Source organism: Pelodiscus sinensis, chromosome 9 (genome assembly GCF_049634645.1).
Source record: "Pelodiscus sinensis isolate JC-2024 chromosome 9, ASM4963464v1, whole genome shotgun sequence".
Classification (NCBI taxonomy): Eukaryota; Metazoa; Chordata; order Testudines; family Trionychidae; genus Pelodiscus; species Pelodiscus sinensis.
In genome coordinates this window covers 65,388,507-65,405,093 of record NC_134719.1, presented here as the reverse complement: position 1 = coordinate 65,405,093, position 16,587 = coordinate 65,388,507, and the positions used below count along the sequence as shown (strand labels likewise).

Sequence of the window (16,587 nt, the reverse complement as noted above, 5' to 3'; positions counted from 1 at the left end):
GATGGGGCGCTCTCCCCTACAGCTCTGCCACCCCGGCCTGGGCTCCCAGACTGAGCCAATCCACGCCCAGCGAGCCACATCTCCCCCTCTGGATCCATTTCTCACAGCAGGCTCCAGCCTGGCCAGTGTCTAATGCAAGTCAGCGCCAGCCCGCTGAGCAGAGGGGCAGCGCAGGCCAGCTACCACATGGCCTCTTCTCCCCAGCCCCTCTCCGCCCCTCCGTGGCCATGGGCCAAGCACTTTGCTGTGTCTGAACGTTAGCGTCCGACGCCCTTTGGCCCTGCACGGCGCTGTCCCAGACAGGTCAGCAGCACCCCAGCCCACCCACGCAGGCTCGCTGCTCACACTGGTTTTGCACCAAGGAATCCACAGGCGCCCCATGGAACACAGGGGCTGGGATTCGGTGCGACCCAGGGCAGTTCTACAGCAAGGCTCTGTATTTCTGTCCTGTAAGGTGCTGTGATCCACACGATCCCAAGAGACACCTGGCAGAGCTCATTACTGCTGAAATACAGCCTCCCCAGGCAGGGGAGGGGAAGGCTCACAGCGCACAGCAATGCCATGCGGCTGCGTCTTTGCAGGGAAGTGAAAACTCATCGATTCCAAGGCCAGAAGGGGCCAGCAGGGCCCTCCAGTCTGACCTCCCATCCGCAGGCCAGAGAAATCCCTCCAAACTATCCCTGGAGCTTTAGAAAAACAGCCCAGTGAGAAAAATCCACCTGGCCCGTGGTCAGGAGATCCAAGGGCTAGTGACTCTCTCGGTGACAGATTGACCCCTCGTGCCGTCTGAACTGCTCTGGCTTCAGCACCTCCCAGAAGCTCCTGCTTCATCTTCCTCTGCGAGCCCCACGGCCCAGCATTAAATGCTTGTTTGCTGTTGAGCGGCAGTCCCCAAGCCACATGGGACCAAACCAAACACTGACCAAACCAGAACCTGTGTGAGCAGTGGTAGCAGCCACAGGTCATGCGGGAAACCCTGGCGGGGCCGTTCCTTTGGGATCCGCTCGGGTACTTTGGCTCTAGGCCAGTCGCCGGCTGTCCCTGCCAGACATGCCAAATCCCGTCTTCCAAGGACACGGGTTAGCTCCTTTGGATTCAGCATGAAGCTGTGCATGATTCTTGGGGAAAATCCAGCAGTCTGGCCTGCCAATGGTTCTGATCCTGGAATTGCCTGGGTCGCGGTGGAAGCCAGCTGTGAGCCCCGACACGTCCCAGCTCCTCTACCACAGCCGAAGGGGCTAGATTCTGCTTCCAAGAACTCACCAGGGCAGACGTCACTTCCTGGTTTTATTTTCTTGCCTGTAGCAATTTTTTAAAAAGGCTCAAGAGCCCCTGGCTCTACACAGGGGCCAGGCATCTATCGAAAGGTTTATGAAGCAAGTCTTAGTTTGCTGCAAAAGCACCCGGCACGAGGAACAAAAACAGCCAGTTCAGCTTTCCTCAAACTCCAAAGGAAATGGAACCAGCTGGGACCAAACCGTGGAAAGGCCTTGCTCAAAGGGCAGGCTCCACACAAACGCAGGGAATCCCGTCAAACGTGCTCAGACTCAGTCTCCTCCGCATGCACACGCAGAGCCAGGCCCCAGGCCCCTTGCACCCTGTTGGCAGCGGGTGGCTTGCAGTAGGTGCTGGCAGAGTGCCCTGGGTTAGACTAGCAGGCCCCTTGCAGGGTAGATCCCTTGCAGGGATCTCTTGGTGAGCTGTGGCAGAGGCAGCAGTGGAATAGCGGAGGGTGACAGCTAAGGGACGTGAGGCAGCAGAGGTTAGTAGGTAGCGCAGTGTGCTAGACTCAGGAGACCTGCGCTCTAGCCCATTTTGCTGAGCTGTCTCAGTGTCCCCATCTGTAAAATGGGGGGAGAGAATGATACTGAGCCTGTTGCAAAGCACACTGAGAGCTACCGGTGACAGGAGCTCGGTGTCACTATTAGCAGAGTGGGTTGCAGGTTAGGACCGAGGGGCGCTGGGTCCTGCCCAGATGGTCTCTGACTGGCTGCGGGTGTCAGACCCTCCCTTTCAGGAACACAAAACACGCCCAGAGAGAACACGCTGGAAAGCAACTTGCTAAGTCTCCTGACGGAGGAGCGGCTGTAACCCTGGCCCTCTGCAGGCAACGGGGCTTTGCCACTGCCACGGTTGTAAGCCTGGCTGGGCAGGGCAGCCTCAGGAACACTGGGCTGCAGGACAAGGGGAGGTTGGAGGGTCACACCGGGCTCCAACACAGCTGCTGTAAGCCAGCACAGCCCATGCCCCCGGGTCCTGGGCAGGGTTGGTGCAGAGAGACGTGTTCATGCTCTCTGGATCGGGGATGTCGGAGGCGCTGGGAACGGCCTGGCCCGTCTGCTACCCGGGAACAAGACGTGGCCTGTGGCTGGCAGGAGCACGAGCAATTCAAATGACCACCGGGGCAGCTGCTTCGCTTACCTGGGTTAACCTGAGCTCGGGCAGAGCCCGGGATGTGGAGCAGCAGCAGCAGCAGGGGCATCCGGGAGGAGGAGATCATCGCGGCAGGCTGCGCCGGCCCCAGAGCAGCAGCTGGACGGGGAGACAGAAGTAAGCAGGGCAGCGCTAGGAGGGAGTCCCTGTGGTGATGGGGGGGGAGGTGTAGATCTAGGGTGCAGGCCCCTGTCCAGCTCTGTGGAGCACCTGGCCTCCATTTCTCCCTGCTGCCAGCTCCCAGTTTGCTAGGCCCATCCCCTGATTTCTGCCCCAGTCAGGGCCCCGGGCTCTTCGCGTGAGGCAGCAGGAGAGAAATCTCCATTTTCCCACCTGCAGCTGGGCACCCTCTAGCCCCACAAAGCCTGGGCAGAAGGAAAACTAGACGATGAGGAGAAAGTCTCTGGCATCCTTTGCACAAGGCCTGGGACTCCAGCTGGCCTCAGGACTGCTGCTCCCACCCCAAGCGCGACCAGCAGCAAGGAGCCCCAGACTCACACGCACAGTGCGAACCCTGGCATCCCACGGGACACGGCGGAGGGCAGGCCTGCACCGACGTACCGCCGACAGGCTCCGCTTGTGCAGCCACAGGGAAGGCTCGGGCAGGGCCAGCAGGAGGCGGTCCTGCTAGAAGCAGCAGCATAGCCATGGGGAGAGCGTGCCCGTGCAGGGACCCGGCCTGGGGCCAGGCACCGAGGGCACTCGCCTCGCCCAAGACACAGCCCCGTGCCTGCACCGCTGCTCACACTGGGCTAGCCGGGCGGCACACGCAGAGAGCAAGCTGGCCGACACCAGGGCCTGTCCTTTAATCGCTCCCAAGCTAGAAAACGCTTCCCAGGCAGCGCTGCGGACGTGGACCTGATATTCTAGGAAGCGACTCGAGGCTTTAGTCACCTTGTTTACTCGTCTGTGCTTTCCACGCACCCCCTCCCTCACCATGGCAGCGGCAACAGCTTCAAAACCACCACACCGGGCCGGCCCAGCGTCCTGTCGGCCCACAGTGGCCAAGGCCAGGTGCCCCTGTGATCCCTCCCCTGTGGCCCATTCCCAGCCTCTGGCAAACAGAGCCCAGGGACTCCAGCCCTGCCCAGCCTGCCTAACAGCCATTGATGGACCTGGCCTCATGAATTTCTCTCTGGCCTTCACAACATCCTCTGGCAAGTTCCATAGTCTGACTGTGCATGGGCTGAGAAAAGACTGCCTCTCGCTCTCTTCCTTTCACTGGGTTTTACTCCTTCTCATAACGCTTCCTTATTCACTTTCTCCACACCAGTCAGGATTTTATAGACCTCCATCATATCCCCCCTCGGTCGTCTCTTTTCCACGCTGAAAAGTCCCATTCTTCTCAATCTCTCCTCGCACGGAAGTTGTGCCAAATCCCTACTCAGTTTTGTTTCCCTTTTCTGAACCTTTTCCAGGTCCAATAGATCTTTTTGGAGATGGGACGACTACATCTGCACGCAGTTTTCAAGATGTGGGCGTCCCATGGATTTAGAGAGGAAATAGGATCTTTTCCTGTCATTCTCTAGCCCTTTCTTAATGACTCCCAACATGCTGTTTGGGGTTTTTGACGGCTGCTGCACATGGAGTGGATGTTTTCAGAGAATTATCCACAAGGATGCGAAGAGCTCTCTCACATGCCTGGCAACGGCTACTGTAGACCCCTCATTTCGTATGTACAGTTGGTTTGATGTTTTCCAATGTGCATTGCCTTGCATTTACCAACATTAAGTTGCATCTGCCTTTTTTTGCCCAGCCACATGGTTTTGAGAGAGCCTTGTGTAGCTCTTTGCAGTCTGCCTGGGATTCACTATCTTGAGTAATTTTATTTCATGAGCAGATTTGCCACCTCACTATTTACTGCTTTTTCCAGATCATTTATGAATAAGTTGAATAGGATGGGTCCCAGTAAACTCACCATTTATGGATTAGCCCTTTGTTTCCCGTCTTTTAACCAGTTATCAGTCCATGAGAGGCCCTTCCCTCTTATCCCATGACAACTTATTACTTTGCTTAAGAGCCTTTGGTGAGCGACCTTGTCAAAGGCTCTCTGGAAATCTAAGTACACTACATCCACTGGATCCCCCTTGGCCACAAAACAAAACTTCAGAATGCAGCACAGAGCCGGTCACTTCTGAAGCTGATCTGGCCTCCTTGGGACGGGGTGCGGGGGTAGGGAAGAGATTATGTGTGAGCAAGAGCTGCTTTTTCTGGAAAGACCTTTTGCTGTGCTTCCCTAGAGCACTCTCAGCACCCCCCCTGCCATTCGCTATACAGAATGGCTCTTTGTGCAAGTCAAGCGATTGCTGGCTGAAAGTCACACGTTGGAAGCATACCTTTCCCCATCCCCTTGCCAAGGAACATTTCACTGCGTTTCGCACACGAGAGAAGTGCAGATGATGTGGAGTCTGGTCACTGTGGATAGGTGCTTTGGGGTGTAGCCCAACGTTTGCCAAACTTTCAGACCTCTTGGGGCTGTAATCTGGCCTGGGAGTTCTTGTCTCTCTAGTAAGGGCCTGCAGCCCAATTAAAACAAACAGCAGCTGATTGTAGGAACAATGAATTTGAACTGCTTGAGCAGGAAAAGCAGGAGCGTTCTTACATCTGGAGGGACTAGCTCAGATCCGTCCTCACATAACTACACGCACACTGCCCGTCCAGACGCAGAATGACAATGCAGCCAGCAAAACCAGAGAAAGAAGTATTGCACAGCTGCCAAGCTCTGGGCAGCTCCATGTATGAAGATGTATGCAAATTATTTAATGAGCTCATTTGCATGCTCACAACTTATTTGTCTATAGCAGTAACATATGGCTTTGTGAATGAAGGCCTTTGCTCGTCTACCAGCTCCCAGCACACTCCTGCTCTGATCCAGCAGGCAGTGTCACCAGGGGCTGAAGGCGTACAGTCTCCTTGGCCCATGCAGCCAGTGCAGAGTAGCTGGTGAGTGTGTGACAGGAGCTGGAACAGAGACCTGGACACGCACCAGAGGGGCTACCGGACACGCACCAGAGGGGCCACCGGACACGCACCAGAGGGGCCACCGGACACGCACCAGAGGGGCCACCGGACACACACCAGAGGCTCGGGAATTCATTAGTCCCACTGGCAGGCACGGAATCATACCACTGGAAGGTACCTCCAGAGGTCGTAAGAGCGGCCAGGCTGGGCCGGACCAAAGGTCCATTAGCCCAGGGCCCCGTCTGCCCGCAGCGGCCAGGCTGGGTCGGACCAAAGGTCCATTAGCCCAGGGCCCCGTCTGCCCGCAGCGGCCAGGCTGGGTCGGACCAAAGGTCCATTAGCCCAGGGCCCCGTCTGCCCGCAGCGGCCAGGCTGGGTCGGACCAAAGGTCCATTAGCCCAGGGCCCCGTCTGCCCGCAGCGGCCAGGCTGGGTCGGACCAAAGGTCCATTAGCCCAGGGCCCCGTCTGCCCGCAGCGGCCAGGCTGGGTCGGACCAAAGGTCCATTAGCCCAGGGCCCCGTCTGCCCGCGGCGGCCAGGCTGGGTCGGACCAAAGGTCCATTAGCCCAGGGCCCCGTCTGCCCGCGGCGGCCAGGCTGGGTCGGACCAAAGGTCCATTAGCCCAGGGCCCCGTCTGCCCGCGGCGGCCAGGCTGGGTCGGACCAAAGGTCCATTAGCCCAGGGCCCCGTCTGCCCACGGCGGCCAGGCTGGGTCGGACCAAAGGTCCATTAGCCCAGGGCCCCGTCTGCCCACGGCGGCCAGGCTGGGTCGGACCAAAGGTCCATTAGCCCAGGGCCCCGTCTGCCCACGGCGGCCAGGCTGGGTCGGACCAAAGGTCCATTAGCCCAGGGCCCCGTCTGCCCACGGCGGCCAGGCTGGGTCGGACCAAAGGTCCATTAGCCCAGGGCCCCGTCTGCCCACGGCGGCCAGGCTGGGTCGGACCAAAGGTCCATTAGCCCAGGGCCCCGTCTGCCCGCAGCGGCCAGGCTGGGTCGGACCAAAGGTCCATTAGCCCAGGGCCCCGTCTGCCCGCAGCGGCCAGGCTGGGTCGGACCAAAGGTCCATTAGCCCAGGGCCCCGTCTGCCCGCAGCGGCCAGGCTGGGTCGGACCAAAGGTCCACTAGCCCAGGGCCCCGTCTGCCCGCAGCGGCCAGGCTGGGTCGGACCAAAGGTCCATTAGCCCAGGGCCCCGTCTGCCCGCAGCGGCCAGGCTGGGTCGGACCAAAGGTCCATTAGCCCAGGGCCCTGTCTGCCCTCAGCGGCCAGGCTGGGTCGGACCAAAGGTCCATTAGCCCAGGGCCCCGTCCGCCCGCAGCGGCCAGGCTGGGTCGGACCAAAGGTCCATTAGCCCAGGGCCCCGTCCGCCCGCAGCGGCCAGGCTGGGTCGGACCAAAGGTCCATTAGCCCAGGGCCCCGTCTGCCCACGGCGGCCAGGCTGGGTCGGACCAAAGGTCCATTAGCCCAGGGCCCCGTCCGCCCGCAGCGGCCAGGCTGGGTCGGACCAAAGGTCCATTAGCCCAGGGCCCCGTCCGCCCGCAGCGGCCAGCGCCCGGTGCCCCAGGGAACGAACAGAACAGGGACTCAGCAACTGATCCAGTCGCCCTTTCCCAGCTTCTGGCAAATGGAGGCCAGGACACCAGCCCTGCCCACCCTGGCTAATGGCCACTGATGGACCTGTCCTCCGGGGACCTCTTACTTGAACCCTGCTGTAGTCTCGACCTTCATTAGTCCAGTCCCCTGCACTCATGGCAGGGCTGATTATCAGACCATCCTGCTTTCCCGCGGGCGCCACGGCAACACCTGCCAGAACGAGGCTCGCTGGAGCCGGCCGTGTGCGGAGAAGTCCGGCATTCGCTGCAGGCTCCCGCCGGCTGCTCTCAGTCACCCCCACACAAGCCCTACAGCAAGTGCCCCACAAACACCACCACGAATATCAACACAACTTCCACATTCGCAGGCACCTCCGCCTGGCTTGTGCAGAAGGCTGGCCCCACACGCCACTCAGCCGACAGCACGCTGGCTTCCACTGCAGCTAGCGGAGCTCTGCTGGGACAACGGGTTACCCGTTCGGCGGCTCAGCCCAGGGGCTGGCCCGTGGGTCATGCAGCTACTTGTGCCCTAGCTTTAGCACGCGGTATGTCCACACAGCAGGGGTCGGCAGGGCTGCAGGCTGCGGCAGGCCCAGGGAGAGGCTGCAGGCAGCATGCTCGGACCTGCTGGTTACAGGGGACCCAGGCTGTGGGAGAGACCCAGGCCAGGAGATACCAGAGCCAATTGGTGCTCCTAATGCCTGGCTGCTGCCTACCCATCCTGCTCCTTCACATGCGGCAGCCAGGACTGGGGCGCCGCAGGGACACCCCCACACCTGCCCTGCCTGCTGCAAGCTGAGCGCTTTCGGGACAGCATGTTACTCCCCTGAACCCTGCTTCCACAGGAACCTTCAGCTGCTCAAGCCGCAGGTTAAACAGCTGGGGCCCTATGGGCAGTGGGGCCTGACCTGCCATGCACAGGAGAGCTAAAACACCCACAGGGGGCCACATCAGCCCCTGCTCATGCCAGACATGGGCACAAACTGTTGTCTTGTGCTCTTCAGCACCTCCACCTACAGCAGCAGGGCTACGCACCTCCACAGCTGTGTAACACACATTGTCCCACAGCCCGAGAGCCAGCCCCGGGGCTTAGCCTGTGGACCTCTGGAATCCAGCAGGGCCCCAGGTGTGCCTTCATGCTGTCCGCTCCGCGCCGGGGGCTGTGCACTGACAGCTACCGCATTCCTCCTGGGAGAGGTGCCCTGCGCCCACCTGTCGGACCGCGGCGTGCGTGCGCCAGATTCACCTGCACGCTCTAGCGACAGCTCAGGGGATAAGCCAGTTAATGAATTCTGCCCCCGTTTGTGAATTGTGCATAAAAACCTCAGTTCTGGTCATTATTCAGAACGGTCCATCAGCTACTTAGTACAGGGAGTCGGGGGGGGGGAGATTCTCCATCACTTAAACATTTAAACCAAGACTCTATGAACGCTCTAGCTCAGGCAGGTATTATGGGGTTCGACACAGAAACAGAGAGTTTCTGGCCTTGTGTAGGGATCCTAGGGCTGGAAGGGACCTCGAGAGCTGCCCGGGGGGGTTATTGTTTTCCCAGATTGCTGGGTGGGAGTTCGAGTTGGTTCTAGTGTGCAGTGTGACGAGAAACTCCTAGGTAGCAAACGGTGCTCAGCGTGCTGGCAGACGGGTTACACGGAGGCACTGTTGGGATAAATACGGCGAGGGTGGAATTTGCTACTCCCTACCCTGGGTGTTACGTCTCTGCCGCTCCGCTCCGACCAGGCCCCGAGGCTGTGGCTGGATACAAGCAAGGCCCCACCCTGCCGGAAGGGGCACCGGGCACACGCGGCAGCTCCGGCCACACACAAAAGCCAGATGTGCAGCAAGGGGCCCGTCCGTGCTGGGAGCTGGGCTGGCGCGGTATCAGGCTGTCACGCCCCCGGAATTCCCCGGGCATGACTCAGGCCTTCCACATCATAAGACTTCAAACCAAGAACGACACGGTGCTTTCCGCATCTCCCCCCCGTTTCCCTTGTCGGGAAGCCACCGGCCCCAGTGTGGGGGGTCAGGTCAGTCAGAATCCAGCCTTAACTACACACAATGGGGGCTCCCTGGTCACCACCAGGGGGCCTTCACCCCTGCGCCTCAGGAGGGACAGGCAGCTATTCCACTCACAGCCCCCAACTGTCCCATATCACCTGCCCTGTACCTGCTCGCCCCCTCCCTACCTCCCCCATCTCTAGTGCCCCCCACCCCCACGCGCCCTGCCCCCTAGGGCTGCCAGCAGCTGGGCAGAATCAGCCAGCAGGGGGAGCCAGAGGGCAACGTCCAGCTTGCCCCCTGCTGGTGGCCCTGAGGACGGGGCAGGACAAAGCCCCCTCCCAAGGGCCTGGAAGGTGGGGGTGGGGGAGCTGCCAGTCCTCAACGGCGCTACAGGAGGGAGACCGGATTATTGTGCAGACGGGGCCACAGCACGGACAGAGGCAATGCTGCCTAGGGTTGCACCTTCCTAGCGGCTGGTAACTGGAGCCCCAGGCCCAATCCCTGCTCTGCCTCTTACCCCGAGGCCGTCGCCTTGCCTGCTGCCTCCTTCCTTAGGCTTAGGGCTCAGCTTTTCCACAGATCCAAAACGCTGGAAGCAGGACAAGAAACTCCATAAGCCTCCATCTACAATGGGTGGGAAGAAACTTCTGTTGGGGAGAGGGGGCTTGAAACTGGACAAGTGCTGGAGTTTCATACTGCCAGTAGAACATCCCTGGTGTTTCTGCAATTCATACAGGATGATTTTCTAACACAGAAAGCATTGCAATTATTATTTGATAGCATTTAATAGATACAAATGGATCCATCACAAAACTTGACTTAGACTGTAGGTTTTTGGAGCAGGGGCCAAAGCCATTTCTTTGTTCTGTGTTTGTGTAGTGCCTAGCACAATGGTTCCTGATCTGTGACAGACTCCTAGTTACAGACAGTAATTAATAATGATGATGAATGAATGAAAAATTAATAGATACCTATGAGCAAATGGCTATAACCTGCATTATGTGCAAACAGAATATAATCCTAAACAGTAACGTATGTACTTGGAAGTCTAAATGGTCCAATTTCCCAAAGCTAAAAATAAGTATGAGTAAAAATGATTGTGAGCAAAAATGTAATCAGAATGTATGTCCTTAAATAGCTCCCAAATACCTCAATATCTGCAGTCACTCAGATAGAAGCCAAAATCAATAGCCAGTCATTTCACCTGGAAAACCAGTTTGGTTGCGATAGGATGGGAAAACGGCAATACAAGTAAGAAATCCCTGTTCCATAATAACAGCAGATGACTGATCGGATAAAGGAACGAATGTCATATTAATAGCCAGTAGACTTCATGACAATCATTTGTTAAACACATCAGGATAAAAAGGAATGGGAACAATGGTAGCAGAGACACAGTATGGGGGACATGACAACACTGATGCAGAAAAGTATGGGGGACATGACAATCATGATGCAGAAAAGGCATCAATAAATGGAAGTGCTCAATCAATATTTCTCTTGGTATTTGTTACACCGCACAGCTTGGATCCAATGTCAGGTAACCAGGATGAAATTCCTCCTGTTCTAAGGGTAGCTGGGGAAGATGTTAAACTGTACCTACTAACGATAAACTCAGCAGGTCTGGATAACTTCATGAAGCCATACACTGTAAGGCCAGATGGAGCCACTGTGATAATCTTGTCTGACCTGAAGAAGCTAGGCAGGAAAGTTTCATCCAGGGATGCCTGCTCTGGATATGGGAATCATGCAGATCTTTTAGGGAGCGATCCAGTCTGTCGCTCAAAAGTTTGACAGAGTTGGTTGTGTAGCTCTCTGGAGCACTGATGTGAATTTTTCACACATCTTGGGCTATTAGGAAGTTTGAAAAGACTGCAAGAAAGTTAATGTGCCCAGGGCAGTGGTTATCAGAGGCAGGGGAAAGCAATATGTCCCCAAACTGCCAAGCATGGGCCCACCCACACCTCCCCACTTCAGTGCTGCTCCTTCCAGTCTGCCAGAGCTGGGGCCAGGGAGGTTGGGCCGTGTGCCACCCCTGGTGGGAGGAGGGGCTGGGGGCCTGCTCCTACAGTGGGGTGGGGGGTCTTGGCTCACAATGGGTGGCCTTATGTGGCAGGGACAGGACTGTGGATTTGCATCCCACAGCCCTAGGCTCATCCACCATCCATGGTTGTATCAGTATTTAACATAGATAAGCAGGACAGTTCTAGTAATCATAGGCTGGTTAGCTGGGTACTTATCCTGGGCAAAAATCACAGAACAGCTGCCCCAGAACCTATCAGCAAAGAGTGACAGGTCAGAAATAGGAGTGATACCAATTAACACAGCTCCAGGGAAAATGGGACGCGTCAGAGAACTGCATGTTGTTCTTTGACAAGATTACAAGCTGTTTTGTCAAAAGAACTGTATCGATGCAATACACATGGATGTGTGGCTTAGTAACGCACAACATCCTGATTAGAAAATAGCACACGACAGACCATGCCAGGACAAGAAAAGGCCTGGGAACCAGAAAATTGATAGGACTGTAGAGGCTTTAATAAGGACTCTCAAAAGGGGAGAGTTTATCTGAGGAATTGAGACCCACTCAGGGTCCCTGAAGTGCCAGGGTCACTGTCCCAGGAGAAAAGGGCTGAAGGTGAGAAAGCCAGGCATGCAGCCTGTGTGGTGCTGAAAACCCTCTCCCTGTACGCTCCGTTCCTACTGTCTGGCTCCTGTATTCAGCCCTGGCCAAAGGCCCCAGACAAGAAGAACTGCAGGTACTGATCTCAGTAGGACCTGCTGCGTATGCACTGTTGATACACCGGGGCCTGTAGCCCCAGGCCAGGCCTCAATGTGGGAGACTCCCCAGAGTTCACCCAGGGAAGTGGGGACAAGACCTGGCACTGGAGAGGCCAGGAAGTAGCAGAGGGCAGCCAGCCCCACTGGACAGAGGCGCTTTGATCTACCAGCCACAGGCAGAACAAGCGCCAGGAGACGGATCCTGCAGTTACAGTTCAAGGTGGAAATGAAGTGCATGATTTTAAAGGAGAGACTAGCCATTGGGGCACAGGCCTGGGGGCTCTTTCCAAAGGTCAGTTCTAGCTGCACCAGCAGGGCAGGAACTGTGGGGAGCCAGATGAGGTACCATAGATCAGCTGTGCACAACTCGTGGCTGTCTTCGTGGGGGTCACAGTGCTGTGATCCAGCCGGTATTTTCTGCCTTGGTGCCTACGGACACATGGCGGGGGCAGGAGGAGTGGCAGGGGCCACGACTGCATTTTGGCAGCCCAGCGGTTTTTGGTTTTTTTGCTCAACAACTTTGGGTCTGGTATTTTTGGCGACACCATCTGGCAATTCAGGGGTCGCGCATGAAAACAGGTCGCGCTCCTCTGCCGTAGATCCCTGCTCGCCTTACACCACGAGCCCCGCAAGGCAGTGCGGTTGGCAGGGGAAGGCTGGCTGGGGGTGAGCTGAGCATCTCAAGTCCATCGTCTCCTTACCACCAAGACGCCCTGAGCAGAACACACTCCTCCTTGGCCCTAGCACTTGTGCTGGGCTCCCCAAGCAGGGAGAAGGCTCACAGTCACAGGGTAACTGGTATCTCCCCGGCCAACTGGCATCGGGCACAGCCCTCTTCATAAGCCAGGAACTTGCCCCGTTATACACCGTGAAGGCCCCAGGCACAGCAGGGCCTCTAGAGCCACAGAAATATTCATCACAGATGTGTAGACTGGAAGGGGCCCTGAGAAGTTCCCTGCCCCCACAGCAGCACCAAGCACCATCTAGATCAAGGTTACTCAACTTTGGACGCCCCGGGGGCCACAATAATACAGCACATGCCGAGAGCCGCAACTTAAGTGTGGATGCACAGACACGCAAATATATTCTTTCACAATGATGGGCATGAATACAAAGATTAAGCCTTAAGCCTAGCGCCAGACCCATGCGTGGCCAGTGTGAGCCAGTCAGCACCTCTCAGGCTCTGCCCACTAGGCTGAGCAGCCAGCACGTCCCACAATGCCCCAGCGCTCCCGGCACCTCCTCCCTGGGGGCTAGAAACGCTGACACCCTGCACCCGTCTGTCAGCCCGTCTGCTTGCGTCTTTCAACACTCACCCCACCTGGGAGACACCTCGCTGCTGTGGAGCGTGTTCCCAGTGGAGGCCACGTTCAAAGGATCCCCCGCCAGGCTGCATGCTGAGCCCCGTGTGAACCCAAACTGCACCGCAGGCCGCAAACAAACAGGCTGCATGTTGAGTAGCCCTGATCTACATCATCCCTGGGCAGTGTCGATCCAACTTGCTCTTGAATATCTCCAGTGCTGGAGATCCCACAACCTCCCTTGGCAACTTATCCCAGCGCTTAACACCCGGACAGGAAGTCTTTCCTGGTGTCCAACTTAAATCTCCCTTGCTGCAGTTCAAGCCCCTTGCTTCTTCTGTCCTCAGAGGTTAAGGGGAACGATTTTTCTCCCTCCTCCTTGTAGCACCCTTTTAGATACTTGAAAACTGCTCTCATGTCCCCTCTAGGGTGTCTCCTTTCCAAACTAAACAAGCCCAGTTCCTCCAGTCTCCTCTCCTAGGCCATGTTCTCTAGACCTTTCATCATTGCCCAGCACGGCTGGGTCAGTCTGGAGCCAGGCGCAGCACAGACGGACACAGGTCCCCGGAGCCCCAGGTGCCGGGCACAGGGACTGCAGCCCCCCCCCCACGGAGCCCCAGGTGCCGGGCACAGGGACTGCAGCCCCCCCCCCCACGGAGCCCCAGGTGCCGGGCACAGGGACTGCAGCCCCCCCCCCCACGGAGCCCCAGGTGCTGGGCACAGGGACTGCAGCCCCCCCCCCCCACGGAGCCCCAGGTGCCGGGCACAGGGACTGCAGCCCCCCCCCCCCACGGAGCCCCAGGTGCTGGGCACAGGGACTGCAGCCCCCCCCCCCACGGAGCCCCAGGTGCCGGGCACAGGGACTGCAGCCCCCCCCCCCCCCCACGGAGCCCCAGGTGCCGGGCACAGGGACTGCAGCCCCCCCCCCCCACGGAGCCCCAGGTGCTGGGCACAGGGACTGCAGCCCCCCCCCCCACGGAGCCCCAGGTGCCGGGCACAGGGACTGCAGCCCCCCCCCCCCACGGAGCCCCAGGTGCCGGGCACAGGGACTGCAGCCCCCCCCCCCCCACGGAGCCCCAGGTGCCGGGCACAGGGACTGCAGCCCCCCCCCCCCCCCCACGGAGCCCCAGGTGCCGGGCACAGGGACTGCAGCCCCCCCCCCCCACGGAGCCCCAGGTGCTGGGCACAGGGACTGCAGCCCCCCCCCCCCCACGGAGCCCCAGGTGCTGGGCACAGGGACTGCAGCCCCCCCCCCCCCCACGGAGCCCCAGGTGCCGGGCACAGGGACTGCAGCCCCCCCCCCCCACGGAGCCCCAGGTGCCGGGCACAGGGACTGCAGCCCCCCCCCCCCACGGAGCCCCAGGTGCCGGGCACAGGGACTGCAGCCCCCCCCCCCCACGGAGCCCCAGGTGCCGGGCACAGGGACTGCAGCCCCCCCCCCCCACGGAGCCCCAGGTGCCGGGCACAGGGACTGCAGCCCCCCCCCCCCACGGAGCCCCAGGTGCCGGGCACAGGGACTGCAGCCCCCCCCCCCCACGGAGCCCCAGGTGCCGGGCACAGGGACTGCAGCCCCCCCCCCCCCACGGAGCCCCAGGTGCCGGGCACAGGGACTGCAGCCCCCCCCCCCCACGGAGCCCCAGGTGCCGGGCACAGGGACTGCAGCCCCCCCCCCCCCACGGAGCCCCAGGTGCCGGGCACAGGGACTGCAGCCCCCCCCCCCCACGGAGCCCCAGGTGCCGGGCACAGGGACTGCAGCCCCCCCCCCCCCACGGAGCCCCAGGTGCCGGGCACAGGGACTGCAGCCCCCCCCCCCCACGGAGCCCCAGGTGCCGGGCACAGGGACTGCAGCCCCCCCCCCCCACGGAGCCCCAGGTGCCGGGCACAGGGACTGCAGCCCCCCCCCCCCACGGAGCCCCAGGTGCCGGGCACAGGGACTGCAGCCCCCCCCCCCCCCACGGAGCCCCAGGTGCCGGGCACAGGGACTGCAGCCCCCCCCCCCCCCCCACGGAGCCCCAGGTGCCGGGCACAGGGACTGCAGCCCCCCCCCCACGGAGCCCCAGGTGCCGGGCACAGGGACTGCAGCCCCCCCCCCCCACGGAGCCCCAGGTGCCGGGCACAGGGACTGCAGCCCCCCCCCCCCCCACGGAGCCCCAGGTGCCGGGCACAGGGACTGCAGCCCCCCCCCCCCCCACGGAGCCCCAGGTGCCGGGCACAGGGACTGCAGCCCCCCCCCTCCACGGAGCCCCAGGTGCCGGGCACAGGGACTGCAGCCCCCCCCCCCCCACGGAGCCCCAGGTGCCGGGCACAGCCCCGAGCGGGACCTGCCACGGGACAGCGCGCGGACTACAGCTCCCAGCATGCCACGCGGCGCGCGCCAAGGGCCCGGCTGGCGGCTCCGCCCGGGGCACGCTGGGAGCTGTAGTCCGCGGGGCTGCAGGCACCGTCCGAGGGAGCGGGGCTGCCGCCGCCCGCTGCTGGGGTGCGGGGCCCTGGGCCCGGCTGGGCCGCCCGCCCGGCCCGCTCCCCCCGCCCGGCCGCCCGGCCGCCCGCACCTACCGCCGGGGCCGCCCGTCAGTCCCCGTCCCGGCCCGGCCCGGCTGATGCAAGAGGGCGGCGCTGGGCCCCCGCCAACGTCCCACAATCCCCCGCCGGGCCCGGCCCTGCCCGGGGGCGTCACCGCCCGGCAGCCCCGGGGGGGGCACAGAGACCCGGGGGGGGGACAGAGCCCGGGGGGGGCACAGAGCCCTGGGGGGGCACAGAGCGCCTGGGGGCGGGGCACAGAGCCCGTGGGGGGGGGGGCACAGAGCCCCTGGGGGCGGGGCACAGAGACCCCGGGGGGGGCACAGAGCCTGGGGGGGGGGACAGAGCCCTGGGGGGGCACAGAGCGCCTGGGGGGGACACAGAGCCCTTGGGGGCGGGGCACAGAGCCCGGGGGGGGGGACACAGAGCCCGGGGGGGGACACAGAGCCCTTGGGGGGGGGGGGACAGAGCCCTGGGGGGGACACAGAGCCCTTGGGGGCGGGGCACAGAGCCCGGGGGGGGGGACACAGAGCCCGGGGGGGGACACAGAGCCCTTGGGGGCGGGGCACAGAGCCCTGGGGGGGCACAGAGCCCCTGGGGGCGGGGCACAGAGCCCTGGGGGGGCACAGAGCCCGGGGGGGGGGACACAGAGCCCTTGGGGGCGGGGCACAGAGTCCTGGGGGGGGCACAGAGCCCCTGGGGGCGGGGCACAGAGCCCTTGGGGGCGGGGCACAGAGCCCTGGGGGGGCACAGAGCCCGGGGGGGGACACAGAGCGCCTGGGGGGGGCACAGAGCCCTTGGGGGCGGGGCACAGAGCCCTGGGGGGGCACAGAGCCCGGGGGGCGGGGCACAGAGCCCCAGGGGCGGGGCACAGAGCGCCTGGGGGGGGCACAGAGCCCTTGGGGGCGGGGCACAGAGCCCTGGGGGGGCACAGAGCCCTTGGGGGCGGGGCACAGAGCCCTGGGGGGGCACAGAGAGCCTGGGGGCGGGGCACAGAGCGCCT

The 16,587-nt window shown here is 61.4% G+C and overlaps 1 protein-coding gene across 4 annotated transcripts in view; it reads right to left on the bottom strand.

The window, feature by feature from the left end:
• The window catches only part of DDR2 (discoidin domain receptor tyrosine kinase 2), a 62,673-nt gene extending 46,921 nt beyond the window's left edge, over window positions 1–15,752 (bottom strand). The window contains exons 1-2 of one of the 4 annotated variants that reach the window (XM_075937092.1): window positions 15,621–15,752; window positions 2,422–2,532 (exon numbers count right to left, since the gene is read on the bottom strand). In XM_075937092.1, the coding sequence (XP_075793207.1) occupies window positions 2,422–2,500 (79 nt within the window). In that variant the 5' untranslated portion in view covers window positions 2,501–2,532; window positions 15,621–15,752. Of the gene's footprint in view, window positions 1–2,421; window positions 2,533–9,499; window positions 13,630–15,616 lie in introns of those variants that run through there. The other 3 variants (XM_075937093.1, XM_075937094.1, XM_075937095.1) reach the window with 3 other exon arrangements.
• Window positions 15,753–16,587: the final 835 nt, after the last annotated feature.